Here is a 22,265-nt window from a genome sequence, read left to right as displayed (position 1 = left end):
ATTAGTGCAATGAATTGAAAAATGGTTCTAATAACTAAAGTGAACTCTTCACAACTATGTGATGAGTAGCTATTAAGACTTTCGTAATACTAACTATAAGTGGATGCATATTCTTTATACTTTACTATGAAATGGTAAAAGACAGAACATACAGATTCGGCTATGGCATTTTTCTCAAGCCATTCATCTTTACCTGAATTACTGAGTTTGCTGGCCATAACAAAGTTGAGGTGTTTATGTTCAATGCATATGTGGAAAATATATAAATTCCCCATTGATTGGCGATGGTCCGATGACATTAATACAAGGAAAGGGATGCTCACTGTGTCTCACAAAGCAATATATCTACGTTAAATATAGAGAGGTTGACTTCCTCCACCTTCTAAGGTTTAAAAAACATGTTGCTTCAAACTCGAAGAAATTTACTTTTACAATTTTCGAAACCACACTACTGAACTCAGGATACTTCTACATTATTATGGACTATCCCTTTCAAACCTATTATAACTGTCACTGAACGTGAGTGACAGTTCATCTGGAACTCGATAATACTCTTCCTCAAATGTCACAGCTTCTTTGATCTCCGCCACAACCTCACTAATGCTTGGTCTACCGGAAGGCTCGCTTGCAATACATCTCCAGGCTAGCTTGGTCAAATGAACGATGGATTTCATATTGTAGCGGTTGCCCAACCTTTTGTCAACTATTTCTTGACTGTTGGCCCCACTTCTATCTGCTCCCGCATAAGATGCAACCTGTTCAATCAAGCATAGAGCCACTGTTTTATGTTTTGGCCAGAAAAGGGTACGCCATTAGCGCATTTTTCTTGTTTGGGAAATTAGTGGGATTTCTTACCCATTCAGTCAACAATATTTTTTCGGTAGATACTTCTAAATCTATGGGTTTCCGGCCACATATAAGCTCAAACAAAACGACGCCAAAACTATACACGTCACTCTTATCTGTCAAGATATGAGTTTTATAATACCTGCCATTGTAAAAGGGATAAAGATTAAATATTCGAATAAAATGGACTGAGATTTATAGGAACATCAAACTTGTAAGAATTACATTGGATCTAAATATCCAGGAGTTCCTTTTATAGTTGTATTGACTTGAGAAGTTTCCCCATTTCCTGTCACTCTTGAAATACCGAAGTCAGCCAGTTTGCCATTCAAATTACTGTCTAGAAGAATGTTGGAGGTCTTAACATCTCTGTGAATTATTTTTGGACTGCAACCTACGTGGAGATATTCCAGCCCTGCAAGTTTTGTTATTTAAAGAAATTAAAAAGCATTACTTTCACTAGAAACTTTACATGTAGCATTTTGAACACAATGATTTAAATCAGGGATTTACTGATTTGATGATGAAATAAAAAATTGCTTTAAAGAATAACCTTCTGCGGCATCCAAAGCTATTTTAAGCCTGGTTTTCCAGTCTAGTTGGGGATATTTTGGTGCCTCTGGATCTGCAAACAGAAAGACTACATTTTTTGGTCATCTCTAGCTTCTATTGTTGAAAGAAATATGTGAAGTTTATCTTTGGCCTCTATAAATGTTTGAGGTTTATAATTACCGTAAAGGTTGTCACTGAGAGACCCTCCAGACATATACTCATACACAAGCATAAGGTCTCTGGATTCATTACATATACAATAACCAAGAAATGAAACCAGCTTCTTATGATTGATTTTGGACAGAAGATGAACCTGTTCATACAGTTCAAAGCACTAAGAATTCTCAAATAATGTGACAAGAAATGAAGTGCTTCAGGAATCTATGCATTACCTCATTCAAGAACTGGTCAATTCCGTGTTTGGAGAAAACGGATAGTACTTTTACAGCAATTTGCTTCCCCTCCTCCAATTTCCCCAAGAAAACAGTTCCAAACGACCCGTGTCCAATTTTATGGGTAAAATTATTTGTCGCCCTCGTCATTTCCTCAAGAGTAAAGGCGCGAGATTTTGAAGAATTTGCTACATTGACCATCAGATAATCTGCATATTGTTTTGTTGTAACAGATATGAAAAGTAAACTCTAAGTTTTGTTTTCATTCTTGCATAATAATAATATGCATGGTGTCATGAATGTGAAAATCGTACCAAGAGGGCTCGGCTGAGTGCAAGCACTTTTCAATTTCATTCGATACATGACAATAATACCCACTAAAATGGCGGTTAAAATTAGGCCTCCAACTACTCCAAGCGCAATCACTGTCTTCGAAGAAGGGTGATCACGACACTCACGCTTTGTCTGGCAAAGGTGTTTGTTGCCACTGAAACTGCGCTAAATAAATCAAATTTTGCTTTCAAAATATTTTCAAATAGAAACAAGAAAATGGAAATCTAACACATATAAAATTAAATACAATAAATATGACATTACTCGAATGCTAAATTCTTTTTGTTGAGAAGTTGCTCTGGAATGACACCTTTGAAATTATTGTTGGATATATTTCTGCCACAATCCCAAAAGCAATATGGAAATTTAATATTTGTAAGTGATTGCCTAAAAAGACAGTAACAAAGTGCAGCAATGGTATAGACCTACAATTCTTTGAGGCGAGGAAGTCCAGATAACCAATCTGGGAGTTTACCAGATAAATAATTATTTTGGAGATGTCTGCACATGCATCAAACATGTAATTGGAAAAAATATAAATATTTTATATTGTTCATTTTGAACGGTAAGTTTCTAATTATATACATTATTCATATAATGAGGTGGGTGCTTCTTGAAGATAGCCTTTATGGAAATGATAAATCATATTTGTTGAGGACTTGATATACTCACAAAATTTCTAATTTGGAGAGTTCAGTCAAATTGGGCAACATTCCATTGAAATAATTGTTGTTGATTGATCTGAGAAGAATGCATATGCAAATATAAGTATATTAATATCATACAAGAATATTTTTTAAAGAAGCATATGATGAGCATGTTCATGACATTTAAGTCATGAGAGATGTTACAATTAAAAGTGGATATTTGTGACAAATATTATAGTACAAGAAGTCTATCAAAAAGTTCTATTTTTTGTTGAGTCATATCAATTCAATGATATAAAACCAACGATTTCTTGTTTCTTTCATAAATCTAATTACTTTTAGCAAATTCTAATGAAGAAATATGTGATGAGGTACAAGTCTTTGAGTTGGGATGGTTTGGATAACCAATCTGAAACTTTATCACATAAATAATTATTTTGGAGACGCTTGCACTTTTATCAAACTTAATATTTGCAAATTTATATTAATTTTTTTAAAAATATACTACTCACTACAATATTTTCATAAAAAATATGATAAATTTTTTTTTTAAATAATGATTTTCCAAAAAATTGCTAGTTTTTATGTGATTTAAAAATAAACACTTAATATTATGCTTGTTATTTTAGAAGCCGTCCATCTAAATAAAAAATAATATAATATTTTTTTAACCCTTATCATATATTCATTATAATATCCTTTATAAATCACATTTGTTTAATATCCTAATTAAAATGTATATTTCAATAGAATTATATTATTATAATGTATAATAACCATTATTTCAAGATTCTAAATATGGATAATTATAAATGAATTTAATCATATGAAACACGTGATTTCAATGATAATTGACTAACCATTATTTCTTTCAATTTTTTGAAAATATCAAATACATATGAAATTACTTTATTTCAAATTGTGCGAATTATTGTTAAGAATATAATCATATTTTTAAAATTATTGATATAGATTTTTTTAACATAATTTTAAAAGTAGCATATGACTTTAATTATTGTACCACATCAATAAGACACATAGAAATTTCATTAATAAAGGAGAGAGAGACATACAACTCTTCAAGGCTTGACAATTTAGATATCCATTCAGGAAGTTGTCCAGTTAAACTATTGTGTTGGATATTCCTGCATTTTTCATCCAATTTAGTAATTACAATTATATATTTTTCAACATATTATACTTCTAAACAAATCCCTTTATTCATAAAGGTGACTGTAATAAATAAATTTTAATGATAAAGTTATGTTAATCAAATTAAAAAAATTACATTCACTTTAAGTAAAAAAAAATACTTTATGGTGTCTATTATTATATGCATTGTTCATACATGAGGTAGGTGCATCTAATGTTATATGTACTATACTGTACACTTTATAAATTTCATAGATGGAATATTTGTGAATATAAAGATTCAAAATTGAAAGTTCTATGAGTTGAAAGTTTGATGTACTTACAATATCTCTAGCTTCAAGGGACTAGTCAAATTGGGCAATGTTCCATTAAAATAGTTGTTGTCAAGGGACCTAATAAGAAAGCACATAAACATATAAGTATATTAATGTCTCACAAAAATTTTATTTTTGAAAACATATGATAAACATGTTCTTAAGGTTCAACTTATGAGAGATCTTACAATAGGTTAGTATGATTTTACAAATATAAGAAGTAGAAAGAAGCCAATAGAAAAGTATAGAAAGTTTAATACTAGTTGAACTACTTCAATATAATCATCTTTAAACAATCAATTTTCATTTCCTCCATAAATCTAAATTTTTTTAACAAATAAGAATTTTCTCAAATGAAAATTTTCATTTATGAAATGTTAAAAAGTGTGTAATTTTTCTTATGTTATTCATTAGAATTTCATAATGATGTTTATAAGAAATTCACTACCTTGTAATCCACAAATGATAAGTTTATTGAGATCCATTTTTATTTCCAATAAAATTATAGTGTATATAATCTAGAAGTGAAAAAACTCAACTTTCTACAAAGTCAAATGAACATAACCCACCTAAAAGCTAACAACAAAAAATGCACATAAAGAAATTAAAAAAAGTATTACAAGCCTATACTATAATCTTCTAATAGAAGATTGACATGAGTTCAATAGGGCAATAAAAGCATCTATCTAGACCATTATCAAAGAGGAAAGAATCCATAGTCTAGAGAGAATCATGCCCAATTATGTTTAAAGCTTGGTATTTTTCTCTTTGTATTTCCTAATTGATCCGCAATAAAACTTAATATTCTTGAATGTATTTAAGATTTGGTAAGGATTTTCATGAAAGTCAAATTATCTAATCCTTTTAAAGAAAAATATCAATAATTGTGTTCTTAATAAATAGAAAGATCATTGATGCACTACAATCACAAACTTTTTCAAACAAACTTTGTCTACCATTAGAAAATATTCCTTGATCTTATATGCTTCACATTACTAACCACAAATGAAATGAGATATATATAACAGAACACTCTTTCTTTAAGTCTTCATAAAATCTTTTTTCATACACCTATTTTTAAAACTCATTTCCTTTTAAAATAAATTGAAGAACAACCACTTGAAATTGATCAATTTAATTCTTACCCCCCAAAAGTAAAAATCTTTGAAAGTGAAAAATAGAAATTCTATCAATCTTAGCATCACATGAACCCTAACAAATAAGTTTTGAAAGCCATGCGACTTTTCGTCAAATCTGATGAAACCACCAACCTTTTCAATTCGTTTTCAGGTAAACAAAATCTTACATAACCAAGGAAAGATGCATAGATGAATCCAAATTTGATTCTTCGTTGATAAAAAAGGAAGAAGTGGCCAGGTCAGGAAAACGAGCATGAGTTCAAACAGAGACACCACAATTTCCATAAAACTAATGGGTATTGTTCCATATAGCATCACAGTTTTCTTCATTTTAAAATTGAACTGTGAAAAATTAGTAAGACAAGGGAGGGAAAAACAACTATATTACTCCAAATCAAGTTCATCTGTTGTTTTAATTCATCAAGAGAGGTCCTCTTCCATAAACACTTGTAAACTATGAAGGTGTATATTCACCTCTATACACAACATTATGCTTCTTAACCTATTCAATGGTAGATTTAAATATAGATAAGTAAGTTCATGATCACCCAATCAAATAGGGCAAGACGATGATTACTCTACCACTTTTTTGAGATTCAATAGTTGAACACCTTAGTTTTCTATTTCTCAAAAGTTAAGGTCAAAATTTGAAATCACTCCTAATTTTTTACAACAATTTACTGGGTAAGTTGCTCACTTATAATTAAGGTTTCAAGGCCACATCACCAAATATGATGACATCAGCATGCTTTTGTCAAGGTGTCCAAAAAGACCCACAAAAAGTGGAACATGTAGTTTTGCACTGTCATATTTTATCCGTGAAATGATGTGATGTATTACATGATTTATTGCTTTTTAGATCTAAGAAATGCATTTCATTCAATTATGGGTACCATCAACCCTAACAATTTTAAAGCCACAACTATTTCTATAATATTGTTAAAAATTTAGAATAACAATTATTAGAACATGCTCAACTACTAATCTTTTCCCTAACATCCATTTTTCATCTTTGTTGGACATTTGTAACCTTCCTTTTTTATGAATACTAAATTATTTATTTTAAAATATGATAAATTATAGATTTAAAAATACACACTTTTTTTTTACCCAAAATACAGAAAGAAAAATTGAAGTTTTTCAAAAATTAGGGACTTGAGGCCTACATTGAAACGAGTTCATCTAACTCTCCAAAACTTGGAGGTATGGGTCCTCGCAGATGCCTTCCCGACAAGTTTCTGTTCATTAGATAAATAGAACCAAAGTCATAACTCCGAATTTCAGATTTAAATGGAAAAGAAGAAAACGTTAGAAACTAAACTTACATTTTGGAAATCCTTATAGTGCTGGAGACGTTTTTACAGATGATTCCTTGCCAAGGTAAACCAAAGCAAGGATCCGAAATCCAGTTTTTGAGGGATAACGCTTTCCCCACCTCTCTAAGAGCTTCAACTGCAGCTTCACCAATAGAAATTCTCATAAGAGATATAGTTCAAAATTTGAAAAAGGAATGAAAAAAAGAAGGAAATTAGATCCCGACCGTCATTCGCAGAAGTTGCAGGCTGGGTGGAAACGAGACTGTACGTCTCAAGAGCATTGATTATAGGAGTATGATTAGGGATATTGGATTGTAGGCTCACGATTGTACCTCTCCTTGCACGATTGTTGGGATTATATTGGAAGGCTACCTCTATGGCCGAAAAATCTTCCACCAGATTAATTGGTGGGTTCCGGATGACGTTATTAATTCCAACTGAGATTGAACTGCTTTCCGATGAATTAAGCTTTGCAAAATACAATATCACTACGGCTTTTCGAGTCGTCTTGGATTCTTCGAGGCTCAAATATACGCCGCCAGAGTGGCTTGTGTTGCTGACGACGGCGGTCTGCATTACATCAAGTGGAGGAATATTTTTGGTGTTTTTAACTGAAATTGATTTGGAAATATTCACCAAATTAGTTCCCTCAGGCCACCAAGGATACCACCAACGATCGAATCGGTCTTGAGGATACCTAAGAAATTGATTATAAATTAAAAAAGGGTCAAATAAATAAAGAATTATGGAGTCGTCAGGAGTTTCAAGCCCAACATTAACGGGGTTAAGTGTGACAAAGTTTACCTGGTTATATTGTCGCCACCTCTCATATCATCTCTTTCTATCAAACTCAAGATGGTTCCTGATTTAGCCATATCATACATGCCTGGCTTAAGAAGTCTCAACTCGATAGCCGAGATAACTGGATCATCGCACTCTGAGGTTCGGATCAAGCAAATATGCACCAAACTATCTGCACTCACCAAAATGGTCTCTGTGGCACATGCCACGCAATAGTAAAGTACCATGTTTTCCATGTATAACATATCGAGGGTCTCGACAGAGTAATTGAACACTGCAGATCTTGTGGAATTAGCATCGACAAACCATAGTCTCAAAAGGTGGGGCACATTCGGAGTGAGGGGCAATGTATAGCAAGACTTATTAAGAGGCTTGGGAAACACTCGGAGACTTCCCAAATATAAATCTAAATCATAATGGTCCTTGTAGTATGATTCTGCTTTCTCGCCAAGGTTTTGTATGAAGTTGTCATCAGGAACCCAAGTAATAGTGGTGTTCGGATCAGTGTAACTTTCTTCTCCACCACAATCAATACTCAAAAACCCCTCTGTCAAATGTTTCAAGCTCATATAAAGCATTAGACCCCAAAACAAAGAAAGCAAAGTAATAACATTTGAAAGAAATATTGGGGGAATAGAGTACCTGGTTGAGCATTAGCGTTAAAAAGTGTGCACCACAGGAAGAAGAGGAATAGGAAGAGGAACAGACTAACGCCGCCAACGTGTCTATTGCAAGCAATAACTTCCATCGTTTGCTTATTTTCCAAAGCAGCGCTTACAACCGTGCCATTCTCAGAACCCAATAAAATATATACCACTCAAATTAAAAAAAATCTAACATGTTGAATCTTGTAGATCAATTTTTGAATAAAAAATGCTTTATCTAAACAGCACATTTTATGTAGTAAAAAAATCAGTTTATTTTTAACATTAAATTGCTGATTAAAATTTTCCTTCAAAAATAATATTTATTATTAATGATCCAATAATTTCACTTGATGGATATTTGCTCTGTGGAAATTAATGGTTAAGAGTGATTTGACAAAGACGTTTATCAAGTTTTATTAACAATATAATAATTTCACTTAAGATAAGATAAATCATATTTATATTGTTAATAATGATGGCAGTCTTTTTCCTTCACCTACAACACATATGTGGGTAAATGTACATTTACTGTTGACTAAGTTTTACTGTTGACTAAGTTTTACAATTCATTTACTGTAAATTTATATTATTACATCTTTTGTATTATATTTCTTCCATAACATTACAATGAGACCCACCTAACTTTCTTATCCATGTCATTTTAATGACAAGACAGGTAATTTAAAAATAAGTTAAATACTAGAATCTAAATTTAAAAGCAACTATAAATAATAATAATAGGAAGTTCCTTTTAAATTTAAGTTTTAGTTTTTAACTTATATTTAAATTAAGGGTCTTGTCATTAAAATGACATGGATAAGAAAGTTGGGTGGGTGCTATTGGAGTGTTATGGAAGAAATATAGTACAAAATATGTAACAATATAAATTTACAATAAATGAATTGTAAAACTTAGTCAACAGTAAATGTACATTTACCCACATATGTGTTATAGGTGAACGAACATTATTAACAATATAAATATGATTTATCTTATCTTAAGTGAAGTTATTGTATTGTTAATAAAAGTTAATATAAATTTACAGTAAATGAATTGTAAAACTTAGTCAACAGTAAATGTACATTTACCCACATATGTGTTGTAGGTGAAGGAACATTATTAACAATATAAATATGATTTATCTTATCTTAAGTGAAGTTATTGTATTGTTAATAAAAGTTGGTAACCATCTTTGTCAAATTTGTCAAATCACTTTTAACCATTAATTTCCACAGAGCAAATATCAGTCAAGTGAAATTATTGGATCATTAATAATAAATATTATTTTTGAAGGAAAATTTTAATCAGCAATTTAATGTTAAAAATAAACTTTGATTGTTTGACTACTGAAAATGTGTTGTTTAGATAAAGCATTTCTTTGCAGTCTATCCAAACAAGAAAGCATCCCTGTTATAAAAAAACTTCTATCCCGACAACTCCCCAATTGAAACACTTCGAAAAAAGTAATCAAACAAAACCAACCCCTATAGCTCACTGGTCAGTGTTAATTCCTTGCCTTTGTCTCCCATGTCAATCTCCTCCCTCGGGTCTATGGATTCATCCAGATCATCATGGTCTTCGGGAGAGAATCCTACCCACAAAGTTCACTGTGTTGTCTTCTTCCTGGAGCCTCTTGGACGTCCTCTCTTCCTCCTTGAGGAGGAACCCGAGCCCGAATCTTCATCTGTCAACTTGCATTCCTTCAACTCCCATTTTTCCAACTCCCTGCGTATTTCTTGTCTTTCCCATGCACGAAGGTATTCCTCCACTCCATGTCGGCCATTCTATGTAGTCGCCCATCAAACTTCTTTGTTGCTGTCAACACTCCATAAGAGATATGGTCGTAGTGGTAGACGAAAATCATTCGTGTAACCAAACTCCATTTGGGTAGACAAACCTAGTCCTGTCTCTTAACATACCCAAAAAACTCTCTAACCCTCCATGCCATTCCTCCTTAATGCTATTCATGATGAGCTATCTTACCTTTTTCACCTTCACCAACTCAAAGCACCATGCTGCGAACATGGAGGTGATATCCACATTCTATCGATACTTGAATTGTGCCTTCAAGTACTCCTTCCCGAGCAACAACTTGATATAGTCTTTTGTCAAAGAATTGGCCCCAAAAGGCCACCATAGGTCTCACCACCCGCAACGAGAAATTGGATTCCATCACAGCTTTGTCGAAGCACCTCACACCTGATTTCTCCGTCACCCCCATTGACTCTTCCTAAAGCTCTGCGGAAGTGCAATAGAAGCTTCAAGAAAACATAAAGTTTTATCTACCTCCCCGTAAATGTTGAAGTTGAGTCTAGGGTGGTGAGAATGTGATGGGTTGGTGTAGGAGCAACTCCTTGCTCATCAGGGCTCCATGAGGTCAAATATGGAAGATAAGTGTTTTGATGAATTCTCAATGTAAATAAGGTCAATTATGATAATTTTTTATGTAATTAGGTCATCTAGACTAATATTTATTATGTCTAGTCATAGGTTACTCATATTGGCAAAATTGCTCAACATTGTTCAAAAGTTGTTAAAAGTTGTCAAAGAGTGCTCAAGGTGTGTAAATGGTCTATTTTGATGTAAAATGTGATGTGAAGATGTTCTTATGTCCATTTGGACCTATTTTGATGTTTTGCAGGTCATAGGTTTGTCAAAGTTCAAAATTGTCAATGTTGCCAAAATGTTGTAAGGCAATTTTTGCTTTGTATGAGCAATTAGGGGTTGGTTAGTTGAAACCAATTCAAAAGGTAGTTATAGACATTGTGGAGGATTTGAAAGAATATATAAATGCCCATCCTTGTTCTATGATGGGTTGGAATGCCATGTGCTAAGGAGAAAACCAATAAAAAGTTGAAGTTTATTGCATTTTCTATGCATTCTACCATGGAACAGTATGATTTTGTTCATTTCTTAGTATCTAATCTCAATCATTCACCTATAAACTCAAGTGTATATTGATAAGGAATGAATTTACTTTTATTCCTCTTTTGTGTCATTTTGTTTCATTAACTTTTGAGAGAGATATCTTATTTTTCGTCAAAATTGTCCAAAACCCTTCCTAGGGTTGGCAGTGAGCAAATAAAATGTACAACTTTATTTGTAATCATTGTAAAATCTCCAAAATGGGTGAAAACATGTAAAGTAGTATGTTCTTTCATTTTCTTATGGTTGCAGGACTTCATGCTAATGTTTGCATGTGCTAGGAAGGACACAAGGACTACTCATTTGTGTCTTAGGCTAATAGAACATTGAAATTACTGTGTTTTGGATGGTGTAAGTGTTAGGATTCCCAAAGATACTGAGAGGGTGGAGGGGGTGAATCAGTATCTGACAGGTTAGTAAATTTACTTGACTTAAACATGAAAAGCATATTAAAACTATGTATCGGTAAACCAGAAATAATGCAGTAAACAAGAATAACAACAACCACATGAGAAGCCACTAAAACATTTGGATTAGATTTCCAACTGGGGTTTCTGACAAAGAAGGTATATTGTGGCCAAATTTGATTTTTTTTTGAAAAAATGCCTGAATTCATTATAATTCTGATGGAAATTTGCCATTTGGTTTCGACAAAGAAGGCATTAGCAATGAAAATTTTCTTTTTTTCAAAAAAGTGCTCGAGTTCATCATAATTTCGATGACAACGGCCATTACTTAAAAAAAAGAAGAGGGCAATTCATTTGTGCATTTCAATCCCGCGTAGGCATCCGTGGTGACTTCAACCCCCAACAACATCAAACCCGCGTCGAAGGCATTTGTGGCATTGCTTGCAATCCTATGCAGGAGGTAGATTCTTCACCTTAATTTTATTTGCAAAAAATATACCATTCAAGAGATTCCTTTTTTATGCAAATTGCCCTAGTTTTTAATGCAAATTGGTCAATCTCGTATTCATATTGATTATCCAATCTCAGGCCGGATGGCTTCTAGTCAAAGGTGTGGTTCCCTGAATGCGTAATACCCTATAGGAATCTACTCCTCATAAAAACATTGAACTGTGATTGAGGAGTGAGTGTTTAATTTTGTCGCAGCAATCCCTTCCTCTCGTATATGTGCATGTTGATTGTTCACATGAGATCACATCTCTTTATGGCATCGTATCAAACAATTCACGAGCCTTGTCCATGTTTCCACATTTTGCATACATGTCAAGCAGGGCATTTGCATGTACAACACCTAACAAAATTCCTCTATCTGTTATGCTTTGATGGATGTCCATACCCTGTTCCAAAGCTCCCATTTTTGCACAGGCAGGGAGGATGCTGGAAAAGGTTGTGGAATTTGGCTTTATGCCTGCTAATTTCATTTGCTTGAAAGTGTCTAAAGTCTTTTCAACAAATCCTTATTGTGCATATCCAGCAATCATTGCAGTCCACGAGACAACATTTCTTTCAGGCATTCTATCAAACAGTTCACGTGCCTTGTCTATGCTTCCACATTTTGTATACATGTCTACCAGGGTAGTTGCAACTACAAAATCTGACAAAATTCCTCTATCCTTTATGCTTTGATGAATGTCCATACCCTGTTCCAAATCTCCCATTTTGGCACAGGTAGGGAGGATAGTAGAAATGGTCGTGGAATTTGAATTTACACTTGCCAACTGCATTTGCTTGAAAATTTCTAAAGCCTTCTCAACAAATCCATTTTGTGCATATCCGACAATCATTGCAGTCCAGGAAACCACATTTCTTTGAGGCAATCCGTTAAATAGTTCCCGTGCCTTGTCTATGCTTCCACATTTTGCATACATGTCTAACAGATCAGTTGCAACTACATCTGACAAAATTACTCTGTCTTTTATGCTTTGATGGATGTCCATACCCTATTCCAAAGCTCCCATTTTGGCACAGGTTGGAAGTACACTAGCAAACGTAACTAAAGAAATGCAATGATCAGCTCCAAAGACATCAAACCACAACTAACAAAACTGAGAGTCTAAAATATGATAGGGAATAGTGTGAGCTATCCTAAAATAAAATATGAAAGAGATAAATGGTTGGCCACAAGTACATGAGTTACTAAATGCACACAAATAAGTGAATTTGATATTCAAAACTATCTACAATGAATTCAATTATTGTCCATTACTCATTTATGTTTGCAATAATCATCTTTCTTTGTTTTTCTTAATCTTTATTCATAGTTATGTGCATATTTCACATTCTATAATTAGGATATCAATTGCTATGGCTGAACACTAGCATGATGTTTGTGTTGTGGTATAGATGCGTGGAAACATAATTATGGGATTGTTATATTATAGAGATCATAAATCTAGATATCACATATTAGTTATATTATAGAGATCATAAATCTAGAGATCATAAACACAATAGAGATACCGATGGAGACTTAATTGGATGTAGCATGTCACACCAAAGTTGTTAGAGTATGCTAAGCTAGTACATAATGTTTACTAAAGCCACATTAGTATTTTACCCAGATCATTATCTACCAAAACTAACTATAGTAATCCTTTTGAGGATTCATTTCATGGTGCTAGATCTTCATTTAGTTCCACTTCTTATTGGAGAAAAGAACAGTTATTTCTTGAGGTAGATGAATATCCCATCAACAAAGGATAAGACCCTTTCTAGAATATAATAAATTCTACTCCAACAAAAGATCATGGGGGTTTCACTAGAGATATTTAATAAGAGACAGACTTTTACTGTTGCATTAAAAGCATTGGCATGTTCTTCATTTATTGATGTAAACTCTCTGTGATGCTACCACAACCAACAAAGGTGTAAAAAGTTGTTTGCAATGCATGAATTTTTAGGATCATCCTTTGAGAAAACAGAATTAAAGTATAGAAGCGGGATCTGCTATCTCTTGAGGGAATATTGATGAAAAATAACTATAAAATATTTGGGCAAGCTTATATGCAAAAACTCATGCTTCCTGATGGGTTTATGTATAGAAATAAGCATGAATTAAGTGGTAAAGGGCCTTCTGGAAACAAGAGGGATAGAGAGGCAGTGTAAGTGAAAACTTTTGGTGTTGTGTCTGCTCCATCTTAGAATAGGAATGGTGAAGGTGTTGTAAGAGGAGCTAAGAAGGGTGTTGGAAGAAGTGGGGGTGTTTACATTCCCCCATTTAAGCTGACTCAAATGATGAAAGATGGGGAAGACAAGAGTAGTGTGGAATACCAGCGCATGACATGGGACGCCCTTCGGAAGAGTATCAATGGGTTAGTAAACAAGGTAAATGCATCTAACATCAAGAACATTCCAGAGTTGTTTGCAAAGAATCTCATCTATGGGAGGGGTCTATTTTGTAGGTCTTGTATGAAATCCCAAATGGCATCCCCTAGATTTATAGTTGTTTTTGCTGCGTTGGTTGTTGTGGTAAATACAAAATTTCCTAAAGTTGGCAATCTACTTTTGCAAAGAATTATTTTGCAGCTTAAGAGGGCATACAAATGCAATGACAAGCACATGTTGATAGCAACATCCAAATTCATAGCTCATTTAGTGAATCAACAAGTTGCACATGAGATCATTTCCTTGGAACTTCTCACCCTTTTACTAGAGAACCCCACATACGACAGTGTAGAGGTTGTTGTTGGGTTCGTGAAAGAATGTGGTTCTTTGTTGCAAGACCTTTCACCCAAAGGTCTCTATGGTATTTTTGAAAGATTTAGAGGTATTCTCCATGAGGGGGAAATTGACAAACGAGTACATTTTTTAATTGAAGGCTTTTTTGCAATTCACAAATCTAAGTTCTAGGGTCACCCATTTGTGCGTCCGGAATTGGACCTTGTAGAGCAAGAAGATCAGTTAACACATGAAGTTTTCCTAGAAGATGAACTTGATCAAGAAGCTGGTTTGGATGTTTTCAAGCCAAATCCTGATTTCTTAGAGCATGAGGCAACCCATGAAAAACTGAAGAAAGATATCCTTGGAGATGCTTCTTCAGATGAAGCAGAAGGGGAGAATGATTCAGGTGATGATTCAGATGATGATGATGATGATGATGATGATGATGATGATGATGATGATGAAGAGGATGGTGAGGAAGAACTAAGAATACATGATGAGATAGAGACAAACTTGGTCAATTTAAGACGTACAATTTATTTCACAATCATGTCAAGTGTTGATTTTGAGGAAGCTGGTCATAAGCTACTAAAGATCAAGCTTGAACCTGGTCAAGAGATGAATTATGCATCATGCTGTTAGAATGTTGCAGTCAAGAGAGAACATACCTTCGTTATTATGGTCTTCTTGGGCAAAGATTTTGTATGATCAATAAAATTTATCAAAAAAAATTTGATAAGTGTTTTGTACAACAGTATTCTATGATACACAGATTGGAAACAAATAAACTACATAATGTTGCAAAATTTTTTGCCCACTTACTTGGCATAGATGCTCTTCCATGACATTGTCTTGCTTATATACGTTTGACAGAGGAAGATACTACTTCCTCTTCTCGTATTTTGATAAAGATTATCTTCCAAGAGCTGGCAGAGTAGCTTGGTATATTGTTGCTTAATGAAAGGTTGAACGATCCAACAATGCAGGAGTCTTTTGATTCAATTTTTCCAAAGGAAAATCCCAAAAATTCACAGTTTTCTATCAATTTCTTTACTTCTATTGGTCTTGGTGGTATCACTGAGAATTTACATGAGTATTTGAAGAATATGCCAAGGCTTATAATGCAGTAGCAAAAGTCTATTCCCGAGTCAGATGAATCTACCTCTAATGACGATTCTTCTAGTTCACTAGGTTCATCAGATTCTAATACATCAGACTCAAATTCTGAGAGTGAAACTGACAGTGAGAGTAGTAAGGAGTCACCAAGAAAGACAAATAATTCAAAGCATGACAATGAGTATGAAAAAACAAGAAGAAAGAAAAGGGCGAGGGCATCTAACTTGGAGGATGAAAGTGATTGAAAAAATCAGAAGGAAAAAGAAAAGGAATTGCACTTTAGAAGGCCTAAGAGAAAGAACATTCATTGAAGGCCTAATAAAATGATGCAAAGAGGCTAGGGTAGTCATATAGAAGGCCTAAGTGAAAGAACATTCATTGACATTTCTTGAGAAATTCAAAGGGGAAAATAATAGTGATGGAGGACTGATATGTGACAATCATTGAAACTCATATCAATAAGGGTCAAAGCACCTAGCAATGATTCCTAAGGACAGTAAATAGTAAATAGCTTTGTCCACAATAGCCAAAAGAAAGAATACAAGGGAAAACATGATTCCAGCCTTCCAAAACAGAGAACAACATTCTTTTCACAATTGTAGCAGTAGTTAACTTGGCAATCATTATCAATAAATATAGTCTCCATACAATCTCAACGCATGGAAAAATAAATATAGTCTCCGTACAATCTCAACGCATGGAAAATAAAGTATCATACAATTGCAACATCAATATCTAAGATAGTGGACAACATGAAGGGTAAAACAAGGCACGTATATTCACTCATATGATTTTTATAGTGTTATTATAATAAGGTGTTCATAGTATTATATAAAGAGAAATTATAGGTCCAAAATTAGAGACCAATCTTAAGACACCCCTGTCTAATAAGGGAGTAAATCAATAGCCGAAATGAATCAATAAGAGGCCACAAAATAAGAAGGTATAAATAAAAGGGCTTATTTATATGGAGAAAAGAAGCATTTTGCATCAACCAAGGGTAGAGATAAAGGAAAATAAAATTTTCTATACAATCCAAGGTCACCATTTCAGTGATATAAAGATAGAATAGTGCTTATGGATAGTTGACAACAATCACGAAGAATGAGAAGAAAAGATGTAAAAAAGATTGTCCTAAATCACGTTGAAGAGAACACAAAGATGCAGTCTATGTAGTAGCACAAAGGGAAAAAGCCAAATAAAACCTTCATTTACTAAGCCAAATCAATCTATGTAGGGCATCGAATAATAAATGTCAAGAATGTTGTTATTTTAACACATAAAGACACTAAGACATACAGTCCTTAGGTCTACAAAGATCTCATCATTAATATACAGATTGTTGATGCCACATTCAACAATAATAAAGTTCCAAACACATAGATGTCATCCAAACATAGAGATCATGACATATAGAAGTCATCATAACAAGACATCATGAGTAGCTAAAACCATAGGACTGATAACGCAATGAACATTTTCAGTCCCAAAGCTTTTTTAAAGTAATAAGATCATAAAGACAATTAAATGTATAAGAAAGGGTAGTATATCAGTGAAAGTCACAATGAAAAGGGACATAAGGGTAGCCAATAACATGAAGTGGAGGCTTCCAAACAATGACCAGTACAGCCTACACTAGAACTACAATCATTGCACATGAACAATGCCACATTTTCAACAAGTGCAGAGATGAAAAAATATTTGTGTGCCTTAAGAGTAGTGAAATATTCATGTGCCTTAAGAGTAGTGACCCATCACAAGTTATGCATAGAGGATCAATGCTAAGGATAGCCATGGAATGGTCACTGAAGACCTTATTCATGACAATGCCAATGAGCTTCTTGAGAGACTGAAGAAGAATTGAAGGATATCTCAAGAAACAGTCTTTTGACTATTAAAAGGGATAAAATTGTGGTAGCAGTCATTGTCAAAGATGCCAAAGCAAGTATCATAGTGCATCAAACTATAATGACAGTGAGGCAAAGAATCACAAACAAAGACTAAAATTTTCAGTCAGAGTGATAACAGATAGAGCAAGCAACCCATAGTTGTTTCAATAGTTTGAAAAGAATCCCTTGAGAGAGAACAATGCAAGCTCAAGTTGAAGAAGGATACAAGCATCAAGGCACTTAACATAAGCTAGGTAAATAGTGATTCTAAGCCTTTGATAGTAAGAGAAACCAAAAGGAATGTTGTGACAAAGATGTGTGATCAGAATAGGATCTTCATAAGATTTAATAGTCATTACCAACATTGTAAAAATTCATCAAAGTAGCCTTAGTATACTTCAAGGACAGTCAAAGAAGCCTATGATAGTATTGAAGGGATAGTGACAACATGTGCATCTAGTAGACAATAGCCTTTTAAAGGTCATAGAAGTCATGTCATGGTTCCATGAAAGATAGAGATAGGTCTATGATAAAGAGTCTCAGTCATACTCAAGTTCAAAATAAAGTTGTAGCCTCTATAAAAAACATACATCACTGTGAACTTTTCCATAAGATATCTCTATGAATGGTCAAAAGACAATGCTCACAATATCATGACACTATCACAAATTATGCAATCATGAGAACAGATATAAAGATCAAAATATTGTTGCCCATATTAGTTAAATAATAGTCTATTTAACTATCATGGGTTGAATAGAAATATAGGTTTAAAAGGGCTTCAAGGAGAAATCATCCATAGTAATTATGCAAGATGATCATGAAGGTAATTTTCAAAATATGAGGAAGAGCGGTCCTTTCATCTTAAGATTAGTCCCTTGTTCTTTAAGATTAAGCCTTCAATGCTATCACCAAAAGAGTTTAAAAGGACATTGTCATAGAGAAGAATAGTGTGTTGGATATTGCTACTGTTATGATATGTTGTTGTCATTGATATCAACATATTCCCATGTTTTGGTGTTGCACAGAGTTGTTTGGTGTTTTTGTGATTGCATTGAGTTGATCTGGTTGGTTTATTTATCTATTTATTGTGTGATGTAATTTTATAATTGAGGCTTGAGGGTTTGGTCGCCCTTGTATTCAAGGTTGATTATTTTTATATATAGGTGGTATAGTCATGTAATTTGAGTGTCGAAGTTGTGTCTATATTATCAGAGAATGGTGTATGTGTACATAAGTGAGTTTATCCTTCAGTCTGGTGTATTGAGAAGAGATTGTTGTAGGATAGAAAAATGTGTTTAACCGAAACTGTCATCAGGCATTAGCAGATGCTATATTTCTAGTTCATGTAATTTGAATTGTAGTCCGAGTATTATTGTAAGGTAGTTAACCTTCCCTGAGGTTTGGAACCTTTTGGGTTGGAACCTTCCCCAATTAGACATCAGTCAACTTAATATCTTATACAAGGATTGCATACCACAAAGCCATTAGATATGTTTTGAGATGAAAAAGAAGAGTTAGATGGTTTTGGTTCAATGATGATAATTTCTATTTTCAAGTAATTTGATTTGGTATATTATACTGAAATGTGATTTCATAACTAACATTTCAACTTCTATATAACTAGTTCTATAGCCCAATTTTCTTGCCTGTGAAGAAAGACCATGTCAGACAATATCAATGAACAACAAAATAAGGAGACAATTGCTAGATTGTGGTCTAACTTGAAAAGAAAAGGTGATGGAAAATGTTATTGTTCATGCAAAATTTGTAAGGGGTTAAAGACTAGAAGACTTCTAATCAAAATAGCGAAGAAACATTGTAGGTTGCATGGTCACATTGAAGGTGGACATGATTATCATCCATTGGTAAGTTTTTCATTATATCGTTTTAATAATTTATATACATAATAAATCACATGATGATGAGATCATGATCATAGTTTATTTTTGTTTATCAATTTTATAAAGGTCGAGCACCCCAGAGCACATGGTATGGATCAACACAACCCTGAGAATATGGTTTTCAAAGTGGATGAACATGGAGGTGTGAATATCGAAGCTGAAGATAATGATCCCATGGAAGATGATGATCATGACCTAGAAAACACAATTGAAGATGATGGTACAAATACATTGATCCATGACTCATTTAGTACTCGCACATCTGATCATGATGATGAAGATGACCTTGATGTTGTTCATGATGTCCCTCTACTCGAGAAGGCATGAAACTCTTCTCTCTACTGTATTATTGTTGGTGAACTTGAAGGTTATGAATGGTTTATCCAACATAACAATGTCACGTATGTTAAGGTATGTCATATATATCATAATAAACCATGAATCATGTTGTACCATTAATATTCTTTATATTAACAAATTATTATTTTTTGTTGTAGATTGATAGGTGAGTTTTTGTTACCACCATCAAATATTCTACCTCGCTCATACCAAGAATTATCTGTCATTATGAAAGATATTGGAATGGAGTATCAAGCAATAGATGCTTGTCCTAATGATCATATTATATATCACAAACAACATGAATTTCAAACTGAATGCCCTAAATGTTATATCAATAGATATTGAACAGATCAAATAACAAAAAGGGTTCCTCACAAGGTTCTTCGCTATATTCACATTATTCCATGTATGCAATGATTATTCAAGTGCACTAGCTTGGCACAATTTTTGGATTACCATGCATGCAAGAGAAGTCTAGATGACATTATTCGAATGCCTGTGGATGGTTCAACATTTATGGACATAGAGGAAAAGTGGCCACACTTTAAAGAATAACCTTGTAATCTCGGGCTTTCATTGGCAGCGAACGGTGTCGATCCATTTGGAGAGATGAGATCTGTTTACTCAGTGTGGCCTATTTTTGTTATCAACAATAGCATTCCTCCATGGATGTCAATAAAGAGGGAGCACATAATGTTGGCAATGATTGTTCCAGGTATTTTATCATTTAAATATAGTTGTCTAAATTTAATTATAAATGTTGCAGTAAAATGGTCATAATAATTATGTAATGTTTTTGTTCATTCAATTAAGTAAGTACCAAGTTAAAGATATGAATGTATATATTGAGCCTCTTATCAATGAGTTGTTGGAGTTATGGAATGGTATCACTATGTATGACGTCTCTAGACCAATAGGACAAAGACAATTTCAATTCCATGCGATGCTTCTATGGACAATACATGATGCTCTGGGGCTAACACATTTTTGTGGTATGTTATAGTGTTTAAGTTGTGCATGAACATTATAATTCAAAAAATTATCATATTTAATCCAATTATACATTATCTTGTAAGTCTTCAAACAAAGGGAAAATTTGCATGTCCTATTTGTGGTCCAAAGATGAAATCTCATCATTCAAAAAGTTTAGGAAAGCAGGTGTTTCATGAGTATAGGCACTTTCTCCACAAAAATCATAAGTATCGAAATACTGAAAAACATCTTTTCAATGGGAAAGAAGAGAATACATCAAAGCCACGAAGAATGACACCTCACCTATGGAAGTTCAAATATAATAGAATTAATCGTCAAGGTAATGCCATTCCATCTATTGGTTTGTCATAAAACATCTTTTCTATTTTGTTTTGTTTACTGATGATGTGATTGATGATCATGAAGGTCGTGAAGGCATAAATGACCACCTTCTTAAGGGACTAAAAAGTTGTCCCTGACAATTTAGTAGGTTGCCCTACTACGAGTAGTTACAAATTGTTCATTTGTTTGATAGTATGCATATTAGAAAGAATATAACAGAGACAGTATGGAAAAATATTGGATGGAAGGCATGACAAAGAAAAGATTGTCAAAATATGTAGTGACATTTAGGATTCCAATCATGCAATGATAAACGTCATTCAATCAAATAGCCATGGAGACCAGATTAATATAAGTGAGCTTCCTTGGTTATTAACGGACCAGCAAAGCAATGCTATAAAAGAAATCATACAAAAAATTTGATTTCCCACAGGATTTTCTGTGAACATAAACAATCTCATATCAAAGAAAAATGAAATTGGGACAGGGATGAAAACGCATGATTGGCATACCTTCATTAAGGTAATTCATGTTCTTGTGTTTTTAGTATGTATTTAAGTACTGCACGTATGTGTACTTTTCATTGTATTATGTTACAAAAAAATGAAAAGATAATTTTATAATTGTTGCAGTACGTTCTACCCCTATCTCTCCCAGACGACTTCGACAATAATGTCAAGCGAGTCATATATGATCCTGGAAAATACATGAGGTAAGTAGTGATATTTGTTCAGTTCATTGTATAGATATTATATTTGTGATTTGTTTTACTTGTTATGTAATATATATTTTTGTGTCTTGAATACCTTGTAGGTGGTTGTCATGTAAAGAAATCCATAAAGACGATATAAAATATTGGAAGAGAAAAATTCCTCATTTAATGTATGAAATGCAAAAGTGTCTACCTCCATCTTTTTTCAATGCACAAGAACACTACCTCATACACCAAGTTGAGGAGATTGAATTGTGTGGACCTGTACACACTAGGTCAATGTGGATTGTTGAGAGGA

At 33.5% G+C, this 22,265-nt stretch overlaps 1 protein-coding gene across 1 annotated transcript; it reads right to left on the bottom strand.

Moving 5' to 3' along the window:
• Nucleotides 1–327: 327 nt before the first annotated feature.
• LOC131036078 (probable LRR receptor-like serine/threonine-protein kinase At5g48740) lies at nucleotides 328–8,298 on the bottom strand. The gene is made up of 17 exons (XM_057967872.1): nucleotides 8,135–8,298; nucleotides 7,496–8,039; nucleotides 6,916–7,388; nucleotides 6,701–6,827; nucleotides 6,542–6,613; nucleotides 4,246–4,314; nucleotides 3,844–3,915; nucleotides 2,796–2,864; nucleotides 2,553–2,624; nucleotides 2,388–2,459; nucleotides 2,105–2,283; nucleotides 1,791–1,999; nucleotides 1,579–1,711; nucleotides 1,400–1,471; nucleotides 1,072–1,261; nucleotides 856–988; nucleotides 328–755 (listed from the first exon to the last, which is right to left on the bottom strand). The coding sequence occupies exons 1-17, from the start codon at nucleotides 8,238–8,240 to the stop codon at nucleotides 477–479; spliced, it is 2,871 nt and encodes a 956-aa protein (XP_057823855.1). The 5' UTR covers nucleotides 8,241–8,298; the 3' UTR covers nucleotides 328–476.
• Between the last annotated feature and the right edge of the window lie 13,967 nt (nucleotides 8,299–22,265).

The sequence above is a fragment of the Cryptomeria japonica genome, chromosome 1, assembly GCF_030272615.1.
Source record: "Cryptomeria japonica chromosome 1, Sugi_1.0, whole genome shotgun sequence".
In the NCBI taxonomy this organism is placed as follows: Eukaryota; Viridiplantae; Streptophyta; class Pinopsida; order Cupressales; family Cupressaceae; genus Cryptomeria; species Cryptomeria japonica.
Note: the sequence above shows the minus strand (reverse complement) of the source record. Positions and strands in the feature narration are given on the sequence as shown.